Raw genomic sequence first — 13,503 nt, forward strand, 5'->3', positions numbered from 1 at the left:
GGAGGGATATTCTGTCCCAGTTCCCTGTATGTGGTCTTTTAGACTCATGAGGTTTGTGTTGTAATCCAGTGAATGCAGAAACTAATCATCAAACTGGAGATAACAATACTGCATGGACTTCCTACTCATACAAGTAATTATAAGATGTGTCTACTGAGTTATGGATTAACAGATGTTTTGTGAGAGCTTTTAAATGGACACTGTCAAGTAGCTTAGTCTCCAAATTTGACCTATTTTAAGTTGTCATTTCCAGTGACGATGAAAATCCTTCAGAATTTAAATGTAATATCTTTGTTGATGTGATTTTTAAAAAAAACAAACAAAAAAAATCTCCTACCCTCTGGATTGAAAAACACAAACAGCATATAACAAGGATTGCGTGTCTTCTTCTCAAGTAGGACTTAACAAATTCTATGTCTGCTGCTATGTTGGCACTGGAAAAGCGTGAAGCTTTTGTAACATAACCAAGGAAAACTTGGCCGTTGTTAGGTTTTATTACACAAATGAGGATCAGATTGTATTCGCAAATCTGAGATGATTTTTTTTTCTTTTGCAATTCTGGGCCAATATAGTAGGTTGAAATGACACAAAACTTGGTGTCTTCCACTGAATTTTCCTTCGAGTCCAACTCAAAGGAAAACATGACCCAAAACTGAAAAAGGGACAGCTGAAACCTCTGCAACCCAAAACTGATGAGTTTGTGCAGCTCTAGTTAACATTGCAAACTATGTCATCAGTGCATAAACACAGCTGTTTTAAGCGTGATGAAGTACAATGTAGGATGGAGTTGTGGTGAGTTTTTGTTTATACAATAAGAGTATATACATTTCAACTGCTTTCTAATCCCCAGGAGGGATTCTTATTTTTCTTCAGCAAAACTGAACGTTATCTGGTAGTTTTAATTTTATTTTCCTGCATTTTAAAGAGAGTACAATGAACAATAAAGAATATTAGAAGCAATGAAAATAACTCTTCACCCACTCTTTCCTAAGCTTTACTTGGAATGTATTCTTACACATAAGAAAGATGACAAATCTATTAAGGAAGCTCTTCCAATGCTTTCTAATGCTTAGTTGGTCAGCTCCATTAGGAAGGCTGTCGCTGTAAAGCTAGCCAGAGTGGGAGTTTGTCAGAGCAGGATTTCCCTCAAGCAACTTCTCTTCAGTTAGCCAATTAGATTCACTAAGGTCTGTCTCATGTTTCAATATTGGCTAAAGAGGTTGGAAGGAGTAATGGGCTTGTTTTGCGAGGCAGCACACTTGGATTGCAAACACAACTCTGATCCAGCACCTCAGCCAAGGTCAGGAGGTGGAAGGCATTTAAGATGAAAAGGAGATTGGCAGTTGAAAGGCAGAGCCTAGCCATTAGAAACAAAGAGAGGGGAAGAGAACCAAAGTGTCTTTCCGGGAAGACCAGTGCAATCAAAGGGCCTGTAAGACTGACTTTTCTCAATTTTTTTAAAAAAAGTAAACCAATTTAATTAAAACATTTATTTCCTGCTATGTAACTTGTCTTAAACAAGTAGCTGTATTTTGCAAAATATCAGGAATTGTGTTGAATCAGTCTTACTCTTTCTTTGAGGGGGTGGAATCGGGGCCCATGATGCTAGTTTTAGGCTTCTACTATGCTAGGGGCACATGCAACAAAAAGTCCCTGCCACAAAGAATTTATTATCTAAGTACGGATTATACCTAATCAAAGTATAAAATGAGAGATAACAGGTGGATAAAACCAAGAGACGAGTAAGGGTGAGGTTGGTTCTGATTAATGCAGTAAACAGCAGCCATGCCTTACATGCATTACTGCAATGCCCCTCACTCAGACCGTTCTGGATGTTCCCTCCCATAGAGGTTAGAATGTTCGAAAGGATTGCTGAGCTCTGCTTCAGTGAATCACTTCTCATTCCCAAAGCTGCCAAGAAAGATAATAGAAATGATCATTTACTGATAATTAATAACTGGTGGCTGATTGTGAGCTAATTGAGCCCAATGAGTTTTGAAGAAATAGCTTTTCTTGTATCTCATTCTCGTGGTCTTATAACTGGAATTTTACAAACTGCCTTTCCAGCAGATGAAAACATCAGCTATTGTGCAAGTTGTGTTGCATTCATTTTTTCCTATAAGGCACTCTTTAAAACACTTCATATCTAAATGTTAGTAATGGCATTGCTCAGTTTAAAGTAAATGGAGTTGCACTTGCTTACATTGGGGTTAAAGTGGCCTAAAATTTTGCTGAGCAAAAATATTAAATGCACAGGACTTGGACCTGCAGTCCTCAGGCAAGAAGTCACGTCGTGAGCTGAATAAAGCATTTTAGGTCCCGTGCTGCATTGAAGATGCTCAGCAGTCTTCAGATCTTAAGATCTTTGACAAAGGTAGAGCAAAGTGTTTTAGAATCTTTTTTTTCCCCCGAAGCACATTATATCTTTGATATAATATATCAGTTTCTGTTTTCTCATAAGTAAAGCTCAAACTGCTCCTGCTTGTTTAATTTGTATCCTATGTCATTTTAAATGCTATAATTAAGCAAAGAGCCAGTTTTTCACCTCATGCTTTGAGAAATCTCCATGTTCCTTTTAAGAAGTCCTTTTGACACTGGAAGTTTCCATTTTAATAAATTGGAGTTTCATAAGACATGCTCTGATTTTAATAGAAAACAGAAACAAGCCAATTTGATCAGTACTTAACATCTTAAGTCTCCACGTCAAACTGTGAAAGTTGAGAAGTGGGTGAACTCAGGTCAAGTGCGAACAAAGATCTCCTTTATTTAAAAAGACACTTCAGTGGCTGACTTTTTTCCCCCAGTAAAATATAATATAAATATTTCAGTGTGGAATATCATGAGTTAAAGTAATTTGTGAAACTATAAAGGAATCAAATGCTCTTCAAAAAAATTGTTTTCTCTTCTTGGCACTCTTATTTCCGTCATGGTTATTTCAACATGGTGCAACAGTGATAGCAGAGATTATAGCTTGAATACGTTAAAATGTAACTATTTTAGTTACTGAAGAATATATAGTAGCTTCTGTGATCATATTATTATATTTTTCATTCTAAGATTTATGTTTTTTCCTCTTGATATTGCAGCTGGATGTACTTTAGACAGCCATAAATTCTCTTAGTGATGTGGTCATGGATTCTACCCAGCCAACTTAATTAACAAATAGGGGAAAGTTGTTCTTTGAGGAATTGATTATAACAGGAGAATGCAATCCCAATTCCTCATTTAAGGACAACTAGAGGATTTGAAAATTCCTCCCAAGGATGAGTTCCTTTGGAATCGCTACTTTACTCTAACTAATCTTTTGTGGAATAGTTTGCGTGGTAATTTTAAATATGTTATATCCATTTTCATATTACGCAGTTACAGCCTGAACTTCTTTTTCAGTAGCCTGTATTTTGAGAAGATGATTATTTTACCTCTTGGGACAGTCTACACAGTCAGGAGGAACAGATTTGATGCTGTTCTTAATGTAGAGTTTAATCCCATTTGAAGTCAGTAGGAGCTGCTATCTTTTCCCCACTGAAGTCAAGGGCAGACCCGTAGACTGTTGAGTACTTCCTGAATCTCCTGTACTTGAGAAAATGTATTTAGCATTTTGCTTTATTCTTGCAGCAAAGATCATGTCAGTGTAAATATATTTTTTGCTTTTGACAAACACATTTCAAAAATGAGCAAAATACCAATTTTTGTGTGAAATATGGGTGTGTGTGTGTGTGTGTATATGTGTGTGTATGTATGTGTGTGTGTGTATATATATATATATATATATATATATAGCTGAATCTAGCTACAGATGCAGTTGGAAGTTTGTTAATTTTGAATTTAGTTAAACTAGTACATTAGTGTGGGTTTTTATTTTTACAGTCTAGCCTTGCATGCGAATTAATGGATCTTTTGTTACATACAAAAAAGAAAATGTATTAGGGCTTTCAAACAAAACAAAGGCCTTTCTGTTGAGATTTTAAACATATTCTTTTCATTGTTTGAACGGTCATCTGAGAACTGTTTACTTAACAATAAGTTTTACTGTTTTGCAAAAGGACTAAGCAGTAGGATTAATTTTCCATGGTATGTAATTTGAAGTTTCCCATTTGGAATCTTCATGACTTACAACACGCTATCTTCCATTTTATGTACTGGGAAACACAAGAAGCATTTCTACAAATAATAATGTAGCTAAGTATGGCTGCAATCCCAACAGGAGCTGAACTCCTCCTAAGAAGAACTCATTAAACTCATGTTGCAGTGATATACTCATCACCTTGCAAGATGACACTAGGGAGTGTGTTTACTTCAAGATGGCCACTTGTTTCACTACTCTAAATGTATTTTATTCACACATCATGCTTCTTATTCATACAAGGGACTAAAAATAACTGCATTTCCCAATGGGGATGAAATAATGTGAATGGAAAGAGCAATGTATCATGGTAAAGATAGAATTACATTACTATTTTAGTCTTATGTCAAAGAGTAATAAGTTTCTCAATATTGACAGAATATTGTCACAGGATGGTGACCTAGTGTTTATGGGAATTAATGTAAGGTGAGGCAGAGGCATTATTTTGCAAAACTGGAGGCATTGTTACAATTATCTTAAATGCTAAATTAAGAATATTTTAATTTGCAAGATAAGATACATTAGAATAACTGTTTCTACCTGTCATTGCAGACCTGGTGGATAAAAAAAGATTGCCTGAAACTGTATACATTGTACACAATCTGAGGTGCAGGAACACGTTCCACTGGTATAACTAAATCTACAAATCTCTTCTCCTCTAGATTCAAAGCACAGAAGGAGAAGCACCACATGTTCCAACTTCTTACCAGTTACACTTGAACAAATCAAAAAGAGGTGAGTAGACTTCCAGTCCTCGGAGCCAGTGCAATCCTAAGAGTGTCTCTGAATCTTGAAGTGCTGACTCGGGGATTTAAAACTACTTAAGTAGTAATCTTTCAAAAAAAAAAAAAAAAAGGCGGGGGGGAATGCTTTTCAATTAAGTTTAAAATCACAGAAGATAATTGCAAAGTGGCACCCTAAAATTACAGGAGATGGCAGCTCTATAACCTCAATTAATGTTATGACTTTTGTACCATTCATGATGGTGCAGCGAAACTGAAATGATAATTCAGGTAGTAGGGTTTGTTGCCCATTTCCAGCTTCTGGCAAACAGAGGCTAGGGACACCATCCCTCCCCCCCCCATCCTGGCTAATAGCCATTGATGGACCTATCCTCCATGAATTTATTTAGTTCTTTTTTGAATCCTGTTATAGTCTTGGCCTTCACAACATCTTCTGGCAAGGAGTTCCACAGGTGGACTGTGCGTTGTGTGAAAAAATACTTCCTTTTGTTTGTTTTAAACCTGCTGCCTATTAATTTAATTTGGTGACCCCTAGTTCTTGTGTTATGAGAAGGAGTAAATAACACTTCCTTATTTACTTTCTCCACACCAGTCATGATTTTATAGACCTCTATCATATCCCCACTTAGTCTTTTCTTTTTCAATCTGAAAAGTCCCAGTTTTATTAATCTCTCCTCATATGGCAGCCGTTCCATAGCCCTAATAATTTTTGTTGCCCTTTTCGGAACCTTTTCCAATTCCAATATATCTTTTTTGAGATGTGGCAATCACATCTGCATACAGAATTCAAGATTTGGGCTTACCATGGATTTATATAGAGGCAATATGATATTTTCTGTCTTATTATCTATCCCTTTCTTAATGATTCCCAACATTGTGTTCGCTTTTTTGACGGCCGCTGCACATTGATATTTTTAGAGAACTATCCACAATGACTCCAAGATCTTTTTCTTGAGAGGTAACAGCTAATTTAGACCCCATCATTTTATATGTATAGTTGGGATTATGTTTTCCAAAGTGCACTACTTTGCATTTATCAACATTTAATTTCATCTGCCATTTTGTTGCCCAGTCACCCAGTTTTGAGAGATCCTTTTGTAGCTCTTCGCAGTCTGCCTGGGACTTAACTATCCTGAGTACTATTGTGTTGTGTTGTATTGTATTGTATTGTTTTGCTATTAGTGTTTGTCAAACACTGCATTGAGAATGCTAAGTATCCCTTAACATGGTAAGACCAGCTTGCTGTACTTTTTAGGTCATGTCTTGTAAATGGCACTGAACTAGTTTATCCAGTATGCTCAGAACTGGCATTTGTTATTACATAACTCAAATGTAGCTATGTTTTGCTTGTGGGGTTTTTGTAGGAAGACTGTAGAGAGAAATGAAGAGCTTCAGTTGCTTTGTGCTGTAAACATAAAGTGCTGCTAAATGTCCAGTATAAAAAGTTATTGCAAAGTTAGATGGAAGGAAGCTTTTGTTAGCTGGAAAACAAAGTTCTTCATTTAATGATGACTTGCATTTATGTAACAGCGACTTCTTTCCGGCACCTTCTGAATAGCGCTTCACAAATACAGGCTGTACATCTGTGGTGTAAAAGACATAGCCCTATGTTTTCAGTGTCTAGTGATTTTTGAATACCCAGCTTGTGGTTCCTTAGGAGTGCCTGACTTTCAGAAGTTGAGCAGCCAGCTGCCAAAAATCAGACCCCTTCAAGATGTCTCAAGTTTGGTAGGCAAAATCAGGAGTCACTCTTGAAAATGAAAGCTATAGTACTGGGCTAGTAGTACACATTAATGGCAACACCACCGTTAATTCCAGTTGATATTTACTGCTCCAGGTAGGGCGGGTGGGAGTGTACACACATGTACGTATCTCTGTACATATCTACAGAAAGAGGCCTGAAATTAGCCAGATATTTGGGGGAGTTCACGCTCATGCCCTCCACATGCTGTGGTGCCCTTTCACTTTTCTTGAGGGAAGACTTGTCAGGGCTTATTGTAGCAGTGTCCTCTGCTGTCACGGTTTAGTGCATGTTTGGTTACAGACCGTGATCTGAGCTCCTCTCCCAGGCAGAGTCAGCAGAGTACCAAGTGGGAAAAAGGAGGCACTGAGGCAGGGCCGGCCCACAACATTTTGGCACCTGAGGCGGGGAGCTCAAATGACGCCCCCATGCCCCTCGCTTGGGCCAAAACTTTGAAAGGTCTCAATTCTGCCTGCTTCCTGTTCTACTCCTCTCATGGTAGTGCTCTGATACCTACCCCAATAAAGGAGAACTAACAACTTAAAATGCCTTGTTCAAAAATGTTAAGTAACACTTAACTTTCAAACGCCTGAACAGCAACTGTAACTTTTCTTGTCTGCCTAGTAAACACGGGCATTTTTATCTGTTTGAATGATCAAAGTGGTGCTTTCCGTGCCTTCTTGGTTGCAAAGATTTGAACTGCTTCCTGAAGGTCCACAGTCTGGGTCAGCTCATGCTCTATTGCAGGCGTCGGCAACCTGCCACACGCGTGCCAAAGGCAGCATGCGAACCGATTTTTAGTGGCACTCTGCTGCCAGCTGGAGTCCCGGCCGCCGGCCCCACTCAACCCGCTGCCTGCCTGGATGAATGGAACCCTCGGCCGGCAGCGGACTGAGCGGGGCCGGTGGCTGGGACCCTAGCTGGCAGGAGCCGGCAGACGGAACCCCAGACCAGCAGCGGGCTGAGCTGCTCAGCCCACTGACGTTCTGGTCGCTGGCCCCACTCAGCCCGCAGCCGGTCTGGGGTTCCGGCCACCGGCCCCACTCACCTTGCTGCACTATTATTTACTTTACATACAATAATAGTTTAGTTATATAATATAGACTTATAGAAAGAGACCTTCTAAAAACGTTAAAATGTATTACTGGCATGCGAAACCTTAAGTTACAGTGAATAAATGAAGACTTTGCACCTCACTTCTGAAAGGTTGCCGACCCCTGATCTACTGAGATGGTTGCAAGGCTGACCAGCCTCTCCCGTGTCACTGTGGAGCGTAGATGTGTTTTTATTAACTTCAGCTTGGAGAAGCTGCGTTCTCCACTGGCAACTATTACAGGAAATGTTAGAAGTATGCGCAGAGCAACAAAAGCATTTGGAAAGAGGGTGGTCATTTTATTTGCGCACGTATATTCCAGAACAGCCTTTGGAGTTGATCGTGCTGAAACGTATCTTGAAAGGGCTTTCAGTTCATCACCTAAATCACTCGCATCAATATCGCGCATATCATCATGTGTCAACACTGTCTCTAGTGTCCTGCATTGCTGGTGTAGATCTTCTTCAGGTATAGTGAGGAGTTTTGGAATATGATACGACATCCCAAATATACTGCTGTGTTCCTTGAGCTGCATGAAACGTTCTTCAACTGACTGTATTGCACAGTCTAGCACCTGGTTAAAGAATTCAACTTTGAATTTTTGTTTGGGGTCTCTTATGGGATTATCCCATGCCTCATAATCAAAATGTCATCTTCTTCAGTGACTCTTGTATTCTTGAATGGGTGGGAAAATAGCTTCAGTGTGAAGTTCCTCTGCCAACTTCTGTGCATTCTTCTGAACGTTTTGAAATCCCTCATCCTACCAATAAGACTGTAGGTATGACTTTGCTTTGTCCAGTTGTTCCATTGCTCTAGATATATGAAGGTCAACACCTTGGAGTCTCTTGCTTACAACATTTATTTCAAACAGTATGTCATGCCACAACACTAAGCCACACAGAAATTTGAAGTTATGTATGTTTCTGGTGATTCCATTTCCCTCTGCCACTGTTCTCCCACAAACAGTTCTTGTCATAGCATTATCCTGCATAATGGCAACTATGGCATCATCTATCTTCCCAATTTGGTGTTTGATAGGCTTTATTGCCTCCACTCAACTTTCCCAATGTATGGCACTCAGTGGTTTCAGTGTCAGAGAGGATGTTCCCAGATGTTGCTTCAAAATTTGCCATCAATGAGTCGATGCAGAGAAAAATACATAGATGCTTTGAATTACCTTAAAAAAATTCAGCAACCTCACTAGAAGCTGATGCTGCATCACTGACCACCAAGTTCAATGAATGAGAACTGCATGGGGAAAAAAAGCTCGAAGGTTTAACTCTCGGATCCGTGTCTGCACTCCTCTGTTCTTTCCTTTCATGTTGGCACCATTATCGTAGCCCTGACCTCTCATGTCAGCTATCGCAATTCCCATATCTTTCAGTTTTTTAAGAAGCACATTTGTCATACCAGATCCTGTAGTATCATCAATGTCAATAAATACTAGAAAATGCTCTGACAGTCACCATTACAGGGACATTTTCACTAGGTTCTGTTGTTGTTACAAAACGTACCATAAAAGTCATATGTTTCGTATGGCTGATGTCAGGTGTGCAGTCCAGAATAACAGAGTAATATCTTGCTGACTTCAGATCTGCCACAGTCTTCTGTTTGACTGTTGTTGCCAGTAACTGTATGATCTCATTTTGAATTGTTTTTCCAAGGTAATGGTGTGTGTACATTTCTTGGGTGGGGACTCTTCTTAGATGCTCCTGGAGTACAGCATCAAACTCAGCCATCAGTTCCACAGTTTTAACGAAGTTTCCATTGTTTTGCACATACAGCTGATCTGAAGTGCCACGCAGTGTTAGGTTTTGGGTAGCAAGCATTCTCACAATGGCAATGAGCCTTTTCAGAACATTTTGCCAGTAAAGAGACTCTGATGCAATCTTCTCTTGATGCTGATTATCTATGGTGGCCTTTAACCTTAGTCTCATCTCAAGCTCTTTCCATCTATGGAATGCTCTCTGGTGATTTGCTGCCTTCTCATGGCATGCCAGATTTTTCCAGTCCTTTGTTCCTGTAGAACCCAATGTGGCTGGAACATTAGACTGGAAGAGTTTGCAACAAAAACAGTATGCAGCATTCTGGGTTTTTGAGTACATAAGCCATGACCTCTCCACTTTGTCACCATTGGGGATTTCATGCCAGTATTGTGTTGGATGGAAACGTCTATTTTCATTGTCTTTGGGGAACATGAAGTTTTTCACTTGCTGTGGCCCATGCAGTATAAAGAAGTCCCTCAAGCTACTGCTCAAGTGGGTCCACAGTCCTGGATCATCTAGACCAGTGGTTCTCAAACTAGGGCCACCGCTTGTTCAGGGAAAGCCCCTGGCAGGCCTGGCCTGTTTGTTTACCTGCCATGTCCGCAGGTTCGGCCAATCGCAGCTCCCAGTGGCTGCGGTTCGCCGCTCCAGGCCAATGGGGGCCGTGGGAAGCAGTGGCCAGTACGTCCCTTGGCCCACGCCGCTTTCTGCAGCTCCCATTCGCCTGGAGTGGCAAACCGAGGCCACTGGGAGCTGCGATAAGCCGAACCTGCGGCTGTGGTTGGTAAACAAACCAGCCCGGCCCGCCAGGGGCTTTCCCTGAACAAGTGGCGGCCCTAGTTTGAGAACCACTGATCTAGACTTAAGGAACTAAACTCAGCAGCAGCTGTTTCTTGCACCTCCACCACACTCTTCTGATCATTTTTCTTCAGGAATGTGCATGGTTACATCCATTTGAGATGGAGATATGGATGCTGCAGTAGCTGCCAGGTCACCTGCACTTTGACTAACGGAAGATCAGGCATCTCCTCACCACTCACATCCTCACTGGGGCGGGAAGGCTCACCATGAACATTTGTGTCTGTGTATCTCAGGAGAGCTCCTTCTTGCTTAGATAGAAAAGCTTCCTTTGCTTGCTTGCTTTTTTCACTCATGACTGCTGTTCTGTGCCAGCTATAGTGGCTCTCAACACTCAATTGAAGGGGACAAATAAGCAGGCTGGTAGCAGGGCCTGAGTGAGGGAAGATATCAGCGTCTTAAGGGCGTAACTGGCTCCTACTACTTCAGTTGACTGCCTGTTCTCCTCAAGTGGGTTGAGGGAAGCAGCAGGAAACAGGAAGCTCCCTGAGAAGCTCGTGTTAATCAGTCCAGGCTCCTGGGGGTGCTAGAGAGGTACATAAGAGGCGGCTCCTCTCCCTCTCCCTGCAGCTCCTGCTGTTTTCTGTTATTCCCTCTCACTTTTTCTCCTGCTTGCCTGTTATGTCTCTTGTGCCCTCCTTCCTCCAGCACAGCACTCCACCATCTCTGTGCATCTGGAGCAGAGAGAATACATATGCACCAATAGCAGACACAATTTTCTACACTCCGGGTCCTAGTGGTGCCCCCCACCCCCACAGTCTGGCACCTGAGGCAGCTGCCTTAGTTCACCTCATGGTAAGGCCAGCCCTGTACTGAGGTGAGAGTACTCTTAGTTCCCCATAACTAGGCACCTCCCACCCAAATCTGGAATATTGATATAAAAGCTTATTGCATTTGGGTTCATTAGTATCCATAATGCAAAACATTGCAGCAAATAACCCAAATATTGCTAGATGTTAATGAACAGATTCAATGCACTTCTTCCTCTTTTCTCTACCAGAAGCACAAACTCAGGCAGATGATAGCAGAAACACTATTCCGATGTTTAGGTAAGCTGCCTTTAGTTGACTGGACTGTTGGAATGATGAGAATCCTAGTTGGTTGAGAGCCAAGTAGGGTAAAGTAGAATATAGTTAGTTATTCCACTATTTGTTAATTACCGTGCCATGCCATCAAATGCAGACATGCTTATAAATCGGGGACTCCTGTATTCTCTTTTCTTCAGAGTTTTGTCGGCCTAAATGTTTTTGAATGCATAAATTCCACTGGCATATTTTGAATATTTTAATGATTTAATTGGTTTTGTTTTTTAGTATCACACCAGCCATGCAGCGCAGGGAGAGTGCATTCATTCCTTTCCTAGTTTAGTTGGACCTTGTGTTAACTGTTCCACTTTATCTGTTCATCTTGGTTGGCTGCTGCTCTTCCCAGTTTCCCTTTCATAATCCCCTTATGGCCTCTTGCAATCTTCTGGGGAAGAGGTCCTTGTCAGACTTTCTGAAGAGATGATGCTTATGGTACAGTGAAAACAGTGGAGATGCAATGGGCTTGACTGACTTCCTCTGGCTGGTACAAATTACACCAATCTAAATGTATGGGAGGCCACTGAACCCAGAGGCCACTGAACACCGGGTGAACTGCCATGCTCCCTGGTGTTCTGTGATGGAAGGTAGCTTTAAATTAAGCTTTATAACAGAGGCAGTGAACATTTTCCACATCCAGGCATGCCCTTCATAAGCCAGCACTGCCCTTTTTGGGGGGCTGAGTTGGACACCTGCAGTCCGATTGTGGAACGTGGGTTGCAGGCACCTTGTACAATTGTTCCTCTTCCAGGAAAACTCACCACTGCCTGGAGTCTGTGCCATTTTATCCATAATCTATCTAGCTCAGTGTGTCCTTTGCACCTTTTTCTAACCTGTGTGAGCCAAACATGTTCTCCAAAATGGTGGAAAGGGAGGAGAGTCTCTGAATCTGTATCCGAAACCCATATGCAGTTGTGTGGAGGATACTATTGTATGTCTGCATAGCCCAGCATAGTAGCTGATACATTATTTTGGCTCCATAATAGAAATATTAACTCCAATACTAAAGGAATATCAACAGCACTCGTTCTTAATACCTTTACTGCATACACAGTATGGCAGATGGGTGTTTTTGGTACATAAAGGGAATATAGATAAGGTGTGGTGTTTTAGTGTAAGGAAAAGTAAGGTAGGAGCACTGATTCACACTTGGATAAAAGTTATCCTGTCTATTAAAAATGCCTTGCCTGATTAACCTCAAAATGTCCTCCCAAAATTAAATAAATCTGTGAAATTGTCAACACAGGTGAAATGTGGAAAAGAGGTGTGTTTCCCCCCCCCCCCCCAAGTAGTAGTTGCTGAGGGATGTTGAGGCAGATGCAAAAATGTGACACAACAGAAAACTATTTAAATTACTAACTGGCTTTAGCAATGTGCCTGTCTAGTAAGCAGAATTAGGCTTTGAGGGTCATAAAGATTTATTGTCATGAGAAGTAAATATTCTCGAGAGGCAATGAAACTTCATGAAACAAGAAACCAGTACACATATTGGTGAATGTCTTTATCTGAAATATTAGGAATCAATGCACTATACCTCTGAAGGTCATAAGCAGCTTTATAAAAATGGCCATACTGGGCCAGACCAATGGTCCATCTAGCCCAGTATCCTGTCTCTTGACAATGGCCAATGCCAGGTACTTCAGAGGGAATGAACAGAACAGGAAATCATCAAGTGATCCATCCCCTGTCGCCCATTCCCAGCTTCTGGCAAACAGAGGCTAGGGACACTTCAGAGCATGGTTTCGCACCCCGCCCATCCTAGCTAATAGCCATTGATGGATTTAGCCTCCGTTAATTTTTGCACCCTGTTGTTGGCTTGGCCTTCACAACATCCCCTGGCAGAGTTCCACAGGTTAACTGTGCATTGTGTCGAAGAGATACTTCCTTTTGTTTGTTTTAAACCTGCTGCCCATTAATTTCATTTGGTGACCCCTAGTTCTTGTGTTATGAGAAGGAGTAAATAACACTTCCTTATTTACTTTCTTCACACCAGTCATAATTTTATAGACCTCCATCATATCCCCCCCCCTTTAGTCATCTCTTTTCCAAGCTGAAAAGTCCCAGTTTTATTAATATCTCTTCATATGGAAGTTGTTC

General features: G+C 41.0%; 1 protein-coding gene across 2 annotated transcripts in view; it reads left to right on the forward strand.

Annotated features, from left to right (window-relative positions):
- Nucleotides 1-13,503, forward strand: part of ITPRID2 (ITPR interacting domain containing 2) — a 58,650-nt gene that overhangs the window by 19,137 nt on the left and 26,010 nt on the right. For both annotated transcript variants that reach the window (XM_024204054.3, XM_024204056.3), the window contains exon 10: nt 4,786-4,858. In XM_024204054.3, coding sequence (XP_024059822.1) covers nt 4,786-4,858 — 73 coding nt within the window. The remainder of the gene's footprint in view (nt 1-4,785; nt 4,859-13,503) is intronic.

The sequence above is a fragment of the Terrapene carolina genome, unplaced genomic scaffold (genome assembly GCF_002925995.2).
Source record: "Terrapene carolina triunguis isolate 2854851 unplaced genomic scaffold, T_m_triunguis-2.0 Scaffold62, whole genome shotgun sequence".
Classification (NCBI taxonomy): Eukaryota; Metazoa; Chordata; order Testudines; family Emydidae; genus Terrapene; species Terrapene triunguis.